At 33.8% G+C, this 18,813-nt stretch overlaps 1 protein-coding gene and 2 long non-coding RNA genes across 12 annotated transcripts in view; 2 read left to right on the top strand and 1 right to left on the bottom strand.

The window, feature by feature from the left end:
* Window positions 1–18,813, bottom strand: part of LOC109861596 (multidrug resistance-associated protein 4-like) — a 39,688-nt gene that overhangs the window by 13,383 nt on the left and 7,492 nt on the right. For 5 of the 9 annotated variants that reach the window (XM_020441308.1, XM_020441315.1, XM_020441317.1 and 2 more), the window contains exon 2: window positions 4,547–5,129. The exons of 1 other annotated variant lie outside the window; for it this stretch is intronic. In XM_020441308.1, the coding sequence (XP_020296897.1) occupies window positions 4,547–4,620 (74 nt within the window). In that variant the 5' untranslated portion in view covers window positions 4,621–5,129. Of the gene's footprint in view, window positions 1–4,546; window positions 5,130–9,167; window positions 9,266–18,547; window positions 18,659–18,813 lie in introns of those variants that run through there. 3 more of the 9 variants (XM_020441314.1, XM_020441309.1, XM_020441310.1) reach the window with 3 other exon arrangements.
* On the top strand, window positions 9,389–10,964 carry LOC109861599. The gene is made up of 2 exons (XR_002251000.1): window positions 9,389–9,797; window positions 10,628–10,964. It is a non-coding gene; the product is annotated as an uncharacterized LOC109861599 (long non-coding RNA).
* LOC109861598 lies at window positions 13,362–14,583 on the top strand. 2 transcript variants are annotated; one of them, XR_002250999.1, is made up of 3 exons: window positions 13,362–13,670; window positions 13,771–13,901; window positions 13,987–14,583. It is a non-coding gene; the product is annotated as an uncharacterized LOC109861598 (long non-coding RNA). The 2 variants fall into 2 exon arrangements; XR_002250998.1 differs by having other exon boundaries at window positions 13,736–13,901.

The following is an 18,813-nucleotide window of genomic DNA, read 5'->3' as shown; positions in this document are numbered from 1 at the left end:
GTGTGAAGCGCGCCGGGCTGTCCTACGCGCGTAAGACAGCCCGATGCACGTTTATTCGCGGATCTTTGTTAATTAAAATCTCGGTAACTATTGCGAATCTAGCAAAATAGTATAGGACTTTTCACCTCAGTTTTATTCCTTCTACCTGTCTACAAGAGATGTTAAACCAATTCTGGGACACCCTGTATATATACACACACATATGTATAATATATGAGATGTATAACCTAATCTAACCTAACCTAACATCTTTCGTAGACAGGTAGAAAAAGTAAAACTAAGTCGATAAGTCCTATACCATTTTGCTAGATTCGCAATAGTTACCGAAATTTTAACAAAGATCCGCGAATAAGCGTACATTGGGCTGTCTTACGCACGTAGAACAGCTCGGCGCGCTTCGCAATTACATTTTAATATGTATATGTTATAGAGAGAGTATATGCTGTTATATTAGCTCTTCCCATATGCTGCTACGAGTAACATCGTAAGCGCGCGAAGCGCACTGGGCTGTCTTAACACGTTCACGCCGGTGTGACCCACCGGTGGGTCACACCTGACTGTTCCGTGGGGCGGCGTGACCCACCGGTGGGTCACACTTGACTATTCCGTGGGGCGTCGTGACCCACCGATGGGTCACTTGTTTTCAGAAACTTAGTCGTTAAAAAAATAAGCGCGTTCGAACTCGCAACAGTGTTGCCCCGCCCCACGAAGCGTAAGGAGATAAGACAGTCCCGCCTCACGCGAAAAAACGTAGATTTTCGCCCCGGCGTGAACGTGTTAAGCGCATAAGACAGCCCGATGCACGCTTATTCGCGAATATTTGTTAATTAAGATTTCGATAACTATTGCAAATCTAGCAAAATGGTATAGGACTTATTGACTTAGTTTTCCTTCTTCTACCTATCTACGAGAGATGTTACACCAATTCTGGGACACCTTGTATATATACATATACAAAGTGTCCGTAAAATTTTGACGAAGTATGGAGATAGAGTGAGTGAAACTGAATCAAAAAGTTATTTGCCATTTTGCGAAATTCGCAATACCCAGCAAACAATTTATTCGCAATTGGCCGGCAAATTGTCAGCAATTTTAAGCAAAAATACTCAGCAAATTGGCATCAACTGTGTCCGCATTAAGCTTCGATTTTGTTGCCAAAGCTTGTCGACAAAAAGTAACAGCAAATTGCTAGCAAAAACCGAGCAAAGCTTGATACATATTGAAATACCAGCAAACAATTTCTGACTGCGCAGACCTTAGCAACAGAAACTGTGTGCAGAAATGCTACAATACGGAAACATGCTTTGGTGCTGCCAAAACTGTTAGCACATAGAGACAAAAAACGCAACAACTCTTTTGGCAAATACATGAGAGTATTGCGGCCAAAATGATTCCATATATGTTAGTGAAATTGACAACAAATAGATGATTGATAGCAAGCAGATCTGCTTTTAGCAATACTGTGACCAAACAGTCTGCAAACCGTACGAGCATCTGTTTATGACAAAACGGTGACCGCAGTCGGGTCGATCTGTTGAACGCATTGACGACAGATTGCCAGGAAACGCCAAGCAGATCTGTTCGTGCATACGTGCGGACTGTTTGCACGCAAGACTACTAAACTAATGTCTGTTTGACATCTAGACAACAAAATGGCGATTATCTGCGATCATATCTGTCGCCTGTGTTGATAACAGATTGTTAACACACATTGAACAGTCTTTTACAGTTAGACCTTGTTTATGCGGGTAATAACTGTTAACTTATGCTGGAACCGGCAAAGTTCAACTGTAAGATTTTAATACTTCTGTTTATACGCATTCGGCAACGAAGCAATCATAAGTTTAATGTATTATTCTCGTATTTGTTGAGTAATATGAAACAATAAGTGCTTTCCTAGGTGTCGACGTACGGTCGACACTGTGTAACACAATGTCCACTAGTGTGAATGAGATACATTGATATGCTCTTTCTCACGCTAATAGACAGTATGTTATACATTTAACTTTAATTTTCTCAGAAATTTGACGTGTTAGGTCGATTTCGCCGCCGGATTCATTTTCAGTGACCAAAAATCCACTAAAAAACACTTTGTTTATTCAAGTATCAGCATATATTAACAAAACATTTGTTCGCGTTGTAAAAACGTACTTTAAATTATATTTAAGAATAATAAGAAAAGTATTTTTATTTATTGTTGCAGGTACATTGCATCGCAACATTTTTAGTAAAATAATAATTGAAATAAATAATAAATGAAATGTAAGATAGCTTGAGAATAAATAGATAAAAATAATTATATGGTAGTAAGGAACACAAGTGGTCTCGCGGACTGAGTGCAGGAGCTGCGAATATTTGGAGGTCTCGAGTTCAAATCCCGCTATCACATTTAGGATTTTTTCAAATTCGGTCTCTTTCAATGGAGTTCATCGGTTGATCAACGAGCTGAATCAGGTTTCTAGAAATTAATTCGAGTGAAATCTCGAATTAATTCTCTTCCGATAAGGCGATATACCACTGATTTTCTTTTTTTTTTTTTATAGTAATTCCACTTGGATTCTAGGGGACAGATCTGATCTGCGTTTGGTAACAATCTGTCGGCGCTTCTAACGGCAGATTTAGTCTGTATTTGCTACTGTTTTGTTGACAGTTTTGGTAACAGATATAATGTGTATTTGGCGCGATTTTGGCGCCAACAAACGATCACCAAATCTGTTCTGGATTTGGTGCGTCACTTTGGCTTTGCTTTGCTAGTGGCAGACTTGTTATGATTTTGATTTCATTTTGACATCTCACATGTTTGACAGATATGATCGCCAAACCATGTCCTAATGAGGACACAGATGGATATAGATTTGGTTTACAAATTTCGCCGGCGGTTGGCGACAAAACCGCGACATTTCGCAACCAAATTGTTTGCTGGGTATATTGTATTTTGGTCTGAGACCAAATTGACGCCAAATATGAAGCAAGATCTGCGCAACACGACACAGTTTTGCTTGGTTTTTGCCAGCAAGTTGCTGTTATATTTTGTCAACAAGCTTGAATATATTTTTGCTAGCAATTTTGTAACACTGCCAGACAAAACAAACTCTGCATCATATTTGATGTCTTTCTGCTAATAAAATGTGTAACAAGCATTTGGCAAAATGTGTAACAAGCATTTGGCAAAATGTGTTTCGACAAATTTGGTTATCTGGGTAGTTATTGAGATATGAATTAATAAATGTGAACCAATGAGCGCGTGGAAAGCGATGGTCCTAACTTTGTAGGCGTGTATGATTGTCAGTATAAGATTAATGGCATACATCTGGCATACATCGCGATCAGCTGATCGACTCTTATTGAAGAGTGGTGCACCAACTGGTTCATGATTGTGTACGAGACAACCATTCTCGCGCAATTGTTGCACTACACGGAGAATTGTTCGTTACATCGCGTTGATCAGCTGATCGCGGAGAGCAGAGGCTTCTCACCTCCCCTCGAACGCTGCTTGCTTCGCTACGAACCGCCGAATACAGATGTATGTCAGATTTATGCCATTAATCTTATACTGACAATGGCCACGTTCAGCAGACTGAGCAGATCAGTGATCGCTTAGTGATTCTTTAATATGAATGAATCTTGCCTTTAGATCTTCGCTGGATTTAAGTGTAGAAACCAATCATATTGAAGAATCACTAACAGCCAATTTTTTCACTTCTAGATAAGTTTTCGATAACTTTATCTAGAAGATATCTNCCAAAATTGGTTCTCCTTATTGGTTCTCAGAGGAATTTATCCAGAGGATAGCTATCGAGAGGTATGAAGAAATCGGCCGTAAGTGCTCACTGATCTGCTCAGTCTGCTGAACATGGTCAATCATACACGCCTACAGAGTTAGGACCATCGCTTTCCACGCGCTCATTGGTTCACATTTATTAATTCATATCTCAATAACTATTGCGAATTTCGCAAAATGGCAAATAACTTTTCGATTCAGTTTCATTCACTCTATCTCCATACTTCGGNTGTGTTAAAATTTCACGGACACCCTGTATACAGTAGGGAGCATCATATATAGGGAAGTATTTTTCGGGAATTTCTCCTTTGACTGCTTCTACTATCGCGCGTCGTTCTCCTTCAGTCTCTGCCAGCAGCCCGAGATCGGAGGAAAGCAGCGCGCAGTAATAGGAGCAGCTAGAACAAAAATTTCCGAGAAATACTTCCCCTGGAGCCGCACGATATAGTGCTCCCTACTGTACACACACACACGCACGCACGCACGCACGCACGCACGCACGCACGCACGCACGCACGCATATGAGATGAGAAAAAAACATATATAAAGTTTATCTCAAAGTAACTATCTCGAATATTAAAATCACAAGGTTTTTAACACATTTATTCTAAACACATATTACACGTACTGTTTTTAACATACAAATTTTATAAAGATATATATAAAAAATACAATTTAAGAAAACTCTTATATGTTACAAACTCTTATATGTTACAAACAACTTTGATGATGTAAGATAATGTAACAAAACATTGTGCAACTCACCACCACAGCAATATTGATACAACGTTTGCCTTTTCTCTTGGGTTTGGTTTCGATTTGATTGTCGTTGAATCCATAGCTCCTTGCGCGCGTCATTAAATCACGAGTTTTGTATGTCACTTCAATCAATACGATTAAAAACGATCGTTTAACTTATCAGCTCATAACAATTATCAATAACCGGCACGTGTCGGTTCTATTTTTGCGACTTAATTGATTTTCTACATATTAAATAAAATATTTCTTCACCATTTTAATAATTGATTTTTTCAATTGTGTTATTAAGAATTTACAAACATCGTCTGCAAGATTTGTTCTCTTTCTCAACACTAACTGAGATTGATCACTCGATGTAATTCAGAATAATTCGATATATAAATCACGTATCTCATCGGCTTCTTGTCAATATCTCCCACGATCGATCGCTCTATTGACTTTATCGCTTTATCGCGCTTTAAATCTTTGATGACCCTCTTTGGTACGAAGTGTGAGATATTAGCTGAATTGATTAACGTGTGAACATCACTTCTTCAGATTTATCTTCAAAAGTGTCTTCTCGTGATTCTTAGAACATCTTGGTGGTCCTCTATAATAATTTGTAAAGAATAAAAATTATATGTATTTTCTATTATAAATCTATTATAAATCACTTAAATCTCAATTATATTAAAAGATATATTAATTAATACAAGTCAACATACGAGATCAATAACTTTGTACTTTAATTACTCGAACAGGAAACTAAATACTAAATACTAAAAAAATAAAATTTACTGATTCTTTTATGTTATTCTTAAATAAATAGTGCTTTTTTAATGTCTTAATTTGTTGTAATGTCTTCAAAAATATATTTGCAATACTACCGACAATTAATGATCTGAATTTTGATGAGATGAAGAAATCTTGTCCTCTGTTCAAATAAATTTTTTCAGTGCGTGTATCTGTATTAAAAGGCAATATTACTCGTCTCAGAATTGTCGCCTTATCTGACTTCTACATACGCAAGGTCACTTTATATGCAATGTCACTTCTCAAATGCATTGGAGAGCCGAATGACTTTGTGTTATGCTATAACTTACATTTATGATGTAAAAGAATAAAATACAATTGAAGTACATTTTGAATGCCGTTAATCCGGTTAATCTGCCACGCATATTGACTATTTTTGTTAGAAAATATATAATTGCAGCATATATTAAATAAAAAACTATTATATATTACAAAAATAGAAAATCAGAAATGTATAGAACATTTAGGTGTTTTATGAAAGAAAATTTGTTAGAAAGTTTATCACGCTTTATAAAGTAAAATATACAGTAAGCACTTTTGTTCGAGAACTATCGATTTTATCGTTTATTTCGCCGAGATACTCGATAACTGTTACATATAGTTTTAACTTATTGTTTGTTTTTCAAATTGCAAATTTGCTTGCTTTATTCTTCATTTATTTGATTGTTTTATTCACAATTTGTAAACCTACAGCAACAGCAGTGAAATATCCACCGCGAATTTCTCTATGTTATGTGCATTGGCGAAGACGCAGGGAAAGTTACAGAAGGGTGCAAATCAGGTTTAGAGTTTTTTAACTTTTAGAGAGAGAGACCGCCAATATGACGCCATTTGACGTCATCAAATAAAGTGTATAGATATATTTTGATTTTTTGATTGTATACATGTGTAATTTTACTACGAAATTATTATGTGTAGCCTCTCCCCCCTGCCTACACGCTTACAACACGAACAAAAAGAATACAAAAATAGTTTTGTTATTTTGATTCAACGTTATACATGATATACATTGCTTGTCAAGGCTTGTACATTACTATCGCAATGACATATATTCGCCTTCACCGCTTATATGTATACAATAAGATATCATACAAACGAAATATTTACTTTTCAAATATGTAGAGTCTGAATAAGTAAAAAACTTTGAAAACTTTGTTACATGAAATAAGAAATTATATTGCTCCGAGATCAATAATATATAGTGACTGTTGGCTAGTATACAATGAGATTGATTTTCATACGGTTATAATCATTACACAATAAATCATAAAACCAACTTCGTTGATCCAACTACACATTGTCACACACAAAATATTGAAAGAATTTGGCGTAATATGCAAGCAAATATTCTACATTATGAAATATTGCCACATCAATAGAACATTACAAATTCTACATAGCTGAATACTTATTTAACACTAGAATTACCGTAGCAGTCAAAATGACTAGTGATAACTTTTCATTTAAAAATTACTCAAATTAATGGCTTTGCATTTTAGAAATTTTTTATGACAAATTGATAAATTTAATTCTTCATATTATATATTGCAAAAACGTCATAAAAAACTTCTGAAATACAATATTATAAATTTGAGTAATCTTGAAATAAAAATCTAAAACCAGTCATTTTGACTGGTAGTTCTAGTGTTAAACGTCGGGGGGGGGGGGGCTTTGCACATAAAGAACGGATAGATCAATTTTTCACAATAATGTCAGAGATGTCCATTATATGATATTCGGCTACAAAACAATGAATAATACTTACAATGCATTATGATAACAATAAAAACACACAGCATTACACAGAATAAATAAAAAAACTGGAAATTTCCAACATTCGGTCACGATCTCATTTTTTTTAATAACTTTTTATTAAAAAACAACGAACAACGGCTAAAACCTTTTGATCGTTACTCAAGGAGGTGTCCTTGACAACATATGTCAACCTCATTGAATTCGGAGAGTAGTGACCTTTTGTAGATACTTATTCCGCTCGTTTTAAACAACAATAACAATAATAAAACAGGTTTCGAGCAAAATAGATGGTTGTTAATTCAAAACAATATATTTCGTTGTACGTAAATATAAAATAAAATAAGCATGCAAAACGTTTCAACTCTGACATGAGTTTTCTTCAGTTGCGAAAATTTAGACAGAATTACTCTTTAATTTAGAATTACATCTTACAATTTAATAAATGAATAAATAAGTCTTAAGGAGCCGTTCGCAGGATGTTGTGCGGAAAATATGTCTTATATGTGTGTACACATATATAAGTAAATTCACGTTTTCACGTGTGTTTTTCGAATTGAAATTTCAATTCTTAAATTCATATAGGATGCTAGTTTTGCTAGTTTTTATTTATTGCTAGTTTTTATTTATTTATTTATTAAGTTTAATAAACTTCATGAGCCAGAGGAAGATTCTCAATTTGATATTGATTTATACATCTTACAATCTTTATTGTTTAATGGACATACATACAGATTTCCGTGATTTTGACCAAAAACCGTCACTACTCAGCATCATTAAGAACAATCAAAACTCTTCATTTTGAATTGAAAAAGTTTTTTTATTTTCCGCTCCCGTACGCTGTCGCTATATGACGTCATGTGATGACTCGTACATATTGGACAATATACAGGGTGTTTCAGCGAGTTTGTACGCTCAAAAATCGCTATATCTTTTGAATAACTGATCAGATTGTCACCAAACTTTGCAGAAACATTACTCTTGAGATAACATTTTTTTTCTTACAAGTTTCAAGGTCATTCAAGGTCATTTCATTTTTTGCTGATTTGTAGTTATGACAAACTTCCAAGGTTATTTGAAGGTTACGCTGAGTTTTGTAAAATCTCTTGAGTTCAATGAGTTATTTCTGATGTCTCAAAAATTTTTTATTGCTGAAAATTTATGGCAATTTGAAAACATCACAAAAATCGTTCTAGCGATAAATTTTCTGCTTGCTGTGAATTTTCAGCAATGAAAAAGTACTGAACATTTACTTCTACGCTTACAACATGAACAAAAATAACAGAAAAAGTAGTCTTAAGGTGTCAAAAAATTTCTTAAAGAACTTTGTTTTGTTTATATCTTTTTAATGAACAAAGCGACGACTAAACCTTTACATTGTTACTCAGGGACATATCCTTGACAACATATGTCACGGTCAAGATCATCGGAGCATCGTCCCCTATACTGAACATTTACCCCTCGTTATGCGTAAACTTGACGTAAGGCACTACAGTGCCTCTTGATATATTTAATTCAATGTGAGTTCCCAGAAGTTAGCGCCTCCTCACAAATTCTTTTGTAACGCGTTACGTTACGTTAAGTACTGGCCATAAACTTAGATTTGTACGTAAACTTGAATTTTATTAAACGCACAAATAAAAGTAACTCAATGTAGCATAAACGTTGTACGTTAAGTTTGTTTGTGCGTTGAATAAAGTTTAAAGTTATGTACAAATCTAAGTTTATGTCTAGTACTTAACGTAACTTAACGCGCTACGAAAAAGTTTGTGCGGAAACTCTTAGTTGGTGATCCGAACGCTTTCATTTATACGTTACTTGTTGATGTGTAAATTTGCAAATAAAATTCAACGAACTAGAAAGAAAAATAACGGTTGTGTTTTGTCGCCCGTAATAAAAGCGAAGAAAATATTCGAACGATTCATAGAATGAGATTCGCTAAAGAAACACACACCAAATAATCTAATCGGTCTTCATCAATGTCACTCTTATCACTTTATGAAATGATTAATGGAAATTCATACAAGTTTGTGAAACGATTACTAAAAAAGTTTATGGAAGATTTCTCTATCTTGCACTCTACCTTTATGTAAAATACAGTCTGCCTAAATTCAAACAAAGTTTGCTTGTTATCGAAATACGACCAATTGTGGTACATCACAAAATTCCGGGATGAATACAAAAGAGCGCTCCATGCGTTGTACAAGTGATAGCGCACTAAACGCCGATAAGAGTCGCAGATACGCGTGACTCGACATTTATAGAGTACATATTTGCATTCGAAAAACTGCTCATTTCAATATCACACCACATTAAAACATCTTTTTTCTGATTTTGCATACAAATTTCTTTTTCTGATTAAATTTTTATTTAACCCGAATAAAAATATCGCAACGAGACAATACGGTTTTTATTATTTATGTAACGGTTGTACCTCATCGCTGTCGCACTTAGTACTATAACAACGACGTTTTCATCTTGTAATAAACCACGTCTTTCGTGGAAATAATGAAACGAGCACGAGTACAAGATCCGTCGAACTCCGCATGTCTTACTCGGAAATCGCTTTTGATGTGCAGTATATTTCTTACGATTCATTATTATGAGGCCGTGACATGCAAGTTTATGATAAAAAAATATAATAGTACGTTTGCTTCTCGATACAAGAGACAATTTAACACGGGATTACGCAACGGACAACAATAAAAAAAAAGTAACAGTACATTTTTAAAAATTAGCATATTTCTTATGTGCGCGTATAGTGATGTGTAAATAAGTATATAATGATAAAGTAGCAGAAGAAGTGGTTTTTTCGATATGAAAAATAGTTCATTGTCAGAAACCTGGAAAAAAATCCTTTATATGTATATAAACAAATATCATATTTGGTTATACAGGATGAGTCTGATAAAAAGTTCAGCTTAATTTTTTGAAAACCAGTTAGAGATAAGAGAGAATATTCATTATCGTAATTGTAAGATATGTAAGAGAACATACTATGGTGACTTTGAATAAACTTGAGTATCTGTGAGAGAAGTGAATTGTTTTGTGCTTTGACGTTCAAATGAGATATTCTACAAGATAGATATATTATTGATAATAAATACGATGAATTCATGTACTTTCCCAAACAATATTTTGTTAGCTTTTACAGAGGCTATCTCATGCAAAACTTGTAAATTTCTTTTGATAACAGTAAATATATTTGCAAAATATTTAACGTAAAATAGATAATAACAATAGATAATAACATCAAAATGCGAGATTATTTCCGAATATTTTCTACTTCTTATCTATGAACGCAAAATTCTTCACGCTACATATGTATTGGCTGGAAGTGTACGCAAACACACTTGATTATCACGAATTTTCTCTACATTTTGTACAAGAAAGCAAACAGTTTTTTTATCATTATCGTCATCTTAATATTGATTTGTAAAGAATAATTGTTACAATTACATTCAGCGATATAAATTATGCTAATTCTAAACAATTATTAATAATATATCAATAATTATCATAATAAAGTGATTAAATTCCTAGGATTATTACTGACGAGTGACCGATTCAGCTGTCGCTCAGCCGCTACGCTGTTGGATAAGTGACGCCATCTCTCGGGATCGAGTCGGATCAAAACAAAGATAGATGACATAAGAGAGACGAGAATAGACGGATGTGTCTCTCCGGCGCTTCTTTAAAATTGTACTAATCTTAGTTCAAAATTTTCTTGTCTTACAAAGCTTCAAAATTCTTTTTGAAGCACTCAAAATATTTGTCTATGTTTCTAATTTTTTATAACGATATTTTGTTCAGATGCGTACAGTCAATTTTGCATGTAAAGCAAAAATGTATTTTATGTAATAACAATCTGTAAATTTTGTTTTGTTTTTCTTGAATTCTTATGCCTTATAGAAATCTTTAGTATATTCTCTGTTTTACAAAATCTTTGAATTACGAAATGTGTAAAACAGGTTCATCATCCTCTTAAGAGAGTACTGGATACCGACTATAGAGATCTGTAAATCGACGTTTTAATATTTCGTTTTGTGCCGTATTTACTGCATCAAATCCAAAATGCTTCTACAGAAATAAGTAACTTGTGCTAAGAGTTTGCTGTTGTTCTTTAAAATGTCAAAATTCAGCATAAATTTTTTCTTATACAGTTTCCTTCTATAACCTTATCATATCATCATGTATATAAAATTATTTCTAAGCTTATGTACGTATTTACACTGAACTACAGCAATACGTACGACACAAAACAATCTAATGAAACACTCAGAATATGATTTGGTTGTCTAATTGATCCACAAAAAGTAATATTGTGATGATGTGTATTTGCTACCATATACTATCATTATGAATGAAAAACAAGTTCAAAAAAGCATTATATACCCATTTTCAAAAACTTTATATAGTTTTGTATATTTATTTGCTTCTGTAGAAGCGCTTTTAATGTTGTGCAGTAAATAAAATTAAAAAATAAAGAAATTTAGGTTATAAAAACGTCAATTTACAGATCTCTATAGTCGGTATCCAGTACCGCCTGAAGGAGGTTCAGTGGTATCTTGCAGGAGAGTAAGGCGCGAAGGAGGCATCCTATCTTTTAACATTGAAAGATGTCAGAGGTACCACCCTAAGATAAATTATTTTTAATGTTTTTAACATTATTGCTAGCACAAATATTTCGCGAAATAATAACAAAAATAAAATAAAAATAATTACTAAACATATATTTTATAAAATAAAGAACTTCTAATAAATTATTTATTTTTATTTTCAACTAAAAATTAATGAAAGAAGTTTGACAACAACGCAATTTCTTGGTTGAATAATTTGTGTTGGCAGCTTTGTAACACAGTATTCGACTCGATGATTTCGCATCGCTAACCTAAGAGCGAGTGTAGACAATGTCGTCTGAAATGTATAAATATAAAAGAAAATTTGTTAAAAAAAAAAAAGTTTGTTAAAAAAAAGTGCACGATGCTATCCTAGATAACCAAATCTGTCGAAACAGATTTTGCCAAATGCTTGTTTTAAATTTTTTTAGCAGAAAGACATCAAATATGATGCAGAGTTTGTTTTGTCTGGCAATGTTGGAAAATTGCTAGCAAAAATATATTCAAGCTTGTTGACAAAACATAACAGCAACTTGCTGGCAAAAACCAAGCAAAGCTGTGTCGTGTTGCGCAGATCTTGCTTCATATTTGGCGTCAATTTAGTCTCAGACCAAAATATGTTTCAATATGTATCAAGCTTTGCTCGGTTTTTGCTAGCAATTTGCTGTTACTTTTTGTCGACAAGCTTTGGCAACAAAATCGAAGCCTAATGCGGACACAGTTGATGCCAATTTGCAGAGTATATTTGCTTAAAATTGCTGACAATTTGCCGGCAAATTGCGAACAAATTGTTTACTGGGATGATACAACGAATAGCAAAAAGAAACGGAAAAAGAAGAAAGAAATTTGAGATAAAGTCAGAACATGCAATAGCCTCAGTCTGTAGCATTGAAGGCAATAGAATAGTAAATATTCAGCACATGGCAAATAACATGTATTGCTCATTTTGTAAGCAACTATTGTTGTTACAAAATATTGAAAAAGAGACTAATATAACATAATAAATATATTTTGAATTCAATAGATGCGTTCAGACAATTCAACTGTTGAGTGATCATCACTTGTGATATGACTATTCCTCTAAAGCTATCACGATTCTAAAAGTAGGATTCAATCACAAGCGATAATCACTCAACAATTGAGTTGTCTGAACGCACCCAATAAAGTTAGTCGTCAAACATTTGTGTATATATATATATATATGAATTGCGCTGTTGTCATGTCTTCTGCTCGAAAGAGTATAGTATATTGTAAAAATTTAGAGTTCAATGATAATTACTTTACTAAATGATCGGTAAAGTACTTCAAAACAAATACGAAATTATTCTTCGAGTATTTAACAATTAATACGTATGTTTTGTTTTTGCATCTCTGCATTTTTCTTATACTATTTTCACTAAAATAACATCCACATATGCTGCTTTCCATAAAAACTCTAGTTAATAACTTGAACTTCACAGCTTTATTTTTTAAGAAAATATTCAATAACAAATATTGAACAAAATTTAGGCAAATTTCTGAATCCCTAATTAATCACATTTCTAAATTTCGTTGCAATCTCTGCATTTTTTTGTAACCATTGAACCTCCTTAAGATCAGGAATAAGCGAACTCACAGGACACTTGGCGGCCGCCAAGTTTCTTTTTAGGATCTAAAGGTTTCAATGCATCTTAGAACACTGAGTGAATCTATATAAAAAAGACTAAACTCGAATTCATTATTAATATATTCGAGAGCGCATATAAGAGCCTGGGCTTCAGCATCAAAGATAGAAGAATGGTTATTTATTCGGTTATAATGAGTAAGATCAAAATAATAGGAAATAACGGCGAATTTCCCTCTTAAAAAAAAATTTTCGGAAAACAGGAGTCTAGAGCCGTTGGTAGGGGGAATGGGCTGATCTGATGCTTAGGCCGGTGTCTAAATCCACAGTGCACTTAAAGTAGCGGATAAAGACAAAAGACTAGGTAAAACAAAGCCTTTGCTTGTTAAACTATAAGTGTCACTTATATAGTTTGAATATGTCAAACAGATCAAAATTATTGTCTTCGTAAATGGGGTTTTAAGACTGGAGCTGTTCTCCCAGCGATGAATTTAACTGGTGAAACCGAGAGGCAACACGACACACATACTTGCGTGTTAAGTACCTGTGCCTGCATAGAAGAGGCTGCTCGTTGATCAAATCTAAAAGTACATTGGTAAGAGTTGTGCGCATAAGGTCACTAATAATGCAGATATAGGCAACTAGAGTCTATTACATATCAGGCTCTCTCTGTGTTCCAGAGGTGAGGTAACCTATCAACCCCAGTCCAGGACCAACCGAACCAGTCCCTTAAACGCCATGGAAAATATACTGGAGTGAGCACTTCATCTTATTCCAGCGATGGCTTTGAATATATTAATGCAAAAAAGTACACGTTTTCGGATCTCAGTTACATGTCGCTTTCAGCAACACAATGAGTAATCTAAGAGTGCTTTCCAACTACGTACACAGGCGACACTGTGTAACACTGTGTACACTTCGGTGCTTTCCAACTACGACACAAATTGACGCAATTATACACAGCTAAAATGCTGTGTTCAACTGTGTCACTCCATGGATACCAACTTTTTTCGGTTTATTTTTCTATGGAATGCTATTCTTGTAGACTGTTTTCTGCTGTGCTTTTAAATTATATTCGGAACAGTATTAATCATGGAAGGTATGTGATACATATTTTTTAAATTATTTTATTATTTGTTATAAAAATGTAATAATAAGTATTGACATAACTATTCTCTCGTGTTTTAATTGATCTCGTGTCACTTGATGTCCTTAAAATATTAATCTTCTACAATTCTGCAATATATTTATATTTCAGTATGCAATTAAAAAATATCAATTTTAATAATGATTAAATAATAATTTTATTACCTAATTATTAAAGCAGATGGTTTTGCTAACATTGCAATGCATATATTGCAATATTAGACACAACACTTTTCCATAAATGTTTCACAAACAAAAATATATATATGGATAGTAACAATGTTTTATTTACAAACGATAATGTGGATGTTAATAACGAATGTAAGTTTATTTATTTACATATCAGTATAATTTATTCAGTATAAAAGCCATTTTCTAATCTAATTTCAACTTTTATAAATTAAAACTGAAATAAAATCTGATATAAAATTTGTAATTTGTGCATGTATTATGTATATGATTTATTCTATGCATGGAATTTAATGTATCATAATTCATTTTTTTAATATATAATAATAATATATATAATAATATATAATATAATGTAGATAAAATAATTGTTATAGCAAAAATATATGCTAAGGAATCTAAAAATTATGTTATCTATTGAGAAGAAGACCGAGAATCGATACTTCCGCAACAATGGTTACTTACTTTGGTTATTTTTTAGCGAGCCATTTTTTAGTTTAAAATATACCATATTCATTACGCATATATGCCGGAAAACTTAAATGACTTATGTAAAGTAATTGTTCTGCACTCTGACGATGAAAACTAAAAGCTAAAAAGCGTTCCAACTACAAATCGACACTGTGTTACACTGTGTCACAGTGTATGACAGTGTTCCGTTGTTGGAAAGCACCCTAAATAAACTCCCAAAAACCTAACACATCAAACAACTTCTATATTAACGTGTTTTAATACGACACATCACAACATGCACGTATAACTTTATTTAAAGTATAACTTGATGTACACAATATAAATAAAACTATTTTTATATATTGAATGCAGTTTCTTTACATATTTCTAATAACGATAGTATAATTGAAAATTTTAAAAGTATTTTCATTTACTTAAATTATGTATTTTTATTAATTGTGGCATTGTCGGTCACCGGTACCATGGCATTCGACATGTTAATATTAAAAAGAACATCTTTCCCAGTATCATCGTCATCAACCCTCCGGAGAACATACTGTCTAACTACTCGAAAATTTGAGACAAACGCAATTCAGTTACCCAAAGGTGTGATTTTTTCACTTAGAGTTGGTTTATAATAGCCGTGACCGCACAGATTTCTATGGTACACTAAATTGCTAACAGGTGGTAAGAGTAGACAAAAAGTGAAGCAGACTTAGAATATGCCGCTATTTACATAATACAGAAGCGCCAACTTCAAAACACTAAATAAATGTCAAATTTTTTAATATTACACTTAGCTTGTCAAATATACTTACGAATAGACATTAAAAGCACTGATATATTTACGTAAAGAAATACAAACGTTACACATGTTACGTCCTGGGGACTCCACGGGCCCCTTTTTCTTGCAACGTGACGCGCCGACATACAATAAATTCCGTTTTTTCTCAATAAATAACATGAATGGACTTGGACTTCGACGCGCCAGGCGCGCAAATAGAAATCGTGTCGACGNCGTACGCCGTTGACCTGTCAACGAACATAAACAAACTCGCTCGACTCTCTCGCAGCAGGACTTCCGTGTCCACTGTAGAGAGAGATATGGAAAACGACGCGTTTACTGTTGCGTCACACCACAGCCCGACCGTATCCATGGGCCAGGACGTAACACACATTCTTACAAGATTTTGCACAACAAATTTGTGGCATTTTTAATGTAATTTTTTTTATGTTAATACCGTTGACGTTTCTTACACGCACAATATAACGCGATATAAATGACAGATTTTTATAATAAGAATATACAAAATTATAGATGTTGACCGGAAGTTCGGCCATTTGTAATGCGAATAATGATGATTGATGGCTTCATCTCCACTAACTTAGCGATCTAGTATAGTATAGAAATCTGTGCGTAACCGTTAACCTTCGCCGGTGCCGTAAAAGTTAGAATATAAAAACTACGTACTTCTCTGTTCATAATTGAATTCTTATCAACCCTTCATAAAAAGATAAGATCTATAAAGTTATTTGCCTCTTTCTAAGAAAGGAATGTTATTGAAAATTTATTCTTTCCTATAAACTTAAGATCAAACGCATGCTAGAACGGCTCGTATAAAAGCTTATTCAACCTTTTTCCCAAAAAAGGCTTACCTAAAAAGCTCAAAGTAGCAGTGCTTGCCAATCCGCTACCATGCGGGCCCGAACCCGCGTTCTTTAGCACCTCTGTTAAAGTACACAATCTCGATGTGAACAGGGAATGGGCCAGAGAACTCTGGCTCATATCTGTTCAGCATAAGTGTTCGTTGTGCCTCTGTCAACGGTGAATATGCCTTCTTAAGAAGAGAAGACTGACTTGTCCCATATCTTTTAACCGCTTTATCCACGACGCCAATTTCGCCACCACGACAAGGCGGCAGAGAATCACACACAACTTCCCCGACAGAATTCTGACTAGTCAAAGACCCTGAGGTTAGGTTAGGTTGGTTACAGAAAAACTCAAAGAACCCTCACCGGATCCGGATACCGAGCCTTGAAGAGCCGATTCAGTACTATGATCATCTTTCATAATAGAAAGGAAACTTCGGCTATGTCAAAAATAGGATTTTTATCCCTATCCACGACAGGCAAAGAGAGCAAAAAGAAAATTGGCAAGAACCTAGATAGCCAACTAAGTGCAAGTTGTTGGCAACTTGCTACAAATATTACTCATGTTTTCAGCAATGTAACAAAAGGGTGTATCCTCTTTTCAGTATGTTCTTGCCAGCAACAGTTTTCAAAATATAATAATAGCAAGTTCCCAACAACTCATCGGCAATAAACTTATATTATTTTTCTCATCTTATGAATAAAAATTATTGCTCATATATTGCTCACATATTGCTGACTCACTTTTCATAAACATTGGCTACAACAATTGATTGATAAATAAAACTCAGCATATCGATACTGAATTGACAAAAATATTTTCGTTGCATTAAAGAAAAACAACACAACAGCAATTGGCGAGCAACTTAATCTACAATGATTTGCTTTATATTGAGTTTTCACATTTGACTATCTAGGAAGCTACCCAACAAGCTTATAAAAACTAAGTTTTTTTTACTTGAAAAATACTTTGAGTATTTTGTTTTTACCTTACAACTAGCAAAGCTAAACCAAGCTGGTACGTACTTACTGAGTATCACCCGCAGAGCAATAAAAATGAAGATTAATACAGCAAAGAAAGCGTTCTATCGATGTAACAAATCCGCAGTCTCAGGCAGAGATGCCAGATTCTTTGTAGGCTTGTGCTTTGGTAGCATGCGGTAGCATTAGAGGAAATGCGCATAGATCTACATACTTTGAGTAAAAAGAAACAGGAGGGGGCGTCTACATGTATAGATACGGGAGCGTATTATGTTATTATGCTGAAATGCTAGAAAATCATTCAATATAGTGGCGCTCAAAATTTACTGCGATAATTAAATAAAGATATAGTTGAAAGAAAATACTTTTAATATGCAACAATAATATCAAATATTAAAAGTCAAGGTTGTAAATAATATTAAATTCTGTTATCACAATTTATTGTCCTTTAAATAGTATAAGTTTTGTATAAAAGTTTCTTTATCACCTGAGATCATGTTGTTACATACATATCTAATTCTTAAATTAAGATAATTTTCAGCGATGGGTTTTAACAATAAATTTACATGAGTTTTTAATAAGTGATTATCTAGTGCAAATTCAGCCATTATACATCGTATTACTTTTTTTTTTTTTATGTATATGTTTTGATCGAAACAGTTGCTACTGTTACACCACAAGCTTGACTATACAGCATTACTTATTTTTTGTGATACAACACTTATTTCACAACATTTATTTATAATAATTTCTATAGTCTGTTGCACAGATTGCACATAGAACACGTCCAGACACGTTAATGTGTACCTTATTTTTGCATACCTTATTTGATTCCTTCTTCCTTCCAAAAAGTGATCGCTTAAGATGGTTGCCATAACGTACACATAGACGTATAATATATAGACTGCGCGTTCGCTACCTTTGCCATGTTCCCTGACAAAAATGAGAAGTTTTATAAGCGTTTATTTGACGTTTGTATGAACGTTTTGCGGAAATTCGTTGAAAGTTTTGAAACGGTCAGTAGAGAATTCATAGGGCGGAAATTGCAACGCTACAGCGTTTGAAAGGCGTTTGTATAAAGCGTTTCT

This window comes from Pseudomyrmex gracilis, unplaced genomic scaffold, assembly GCF_002006095.1.
Source record: "Pseudomyrmex gracilis isolate BER0280 unplaced genomic scaffold, ASM200609v1 scaffold_859, whole genome shotgun sequence".
Lineage (NCBI taxonomy): Eukaryota > Metazoa > Arthropoda > Insecta > Hymenoptera > Formicidae > Pseudomyrmex > Pseudomyrmex gracilis.
This window is presented reverse-complemented; position numbering and strand designations above follow the sequence as displayed.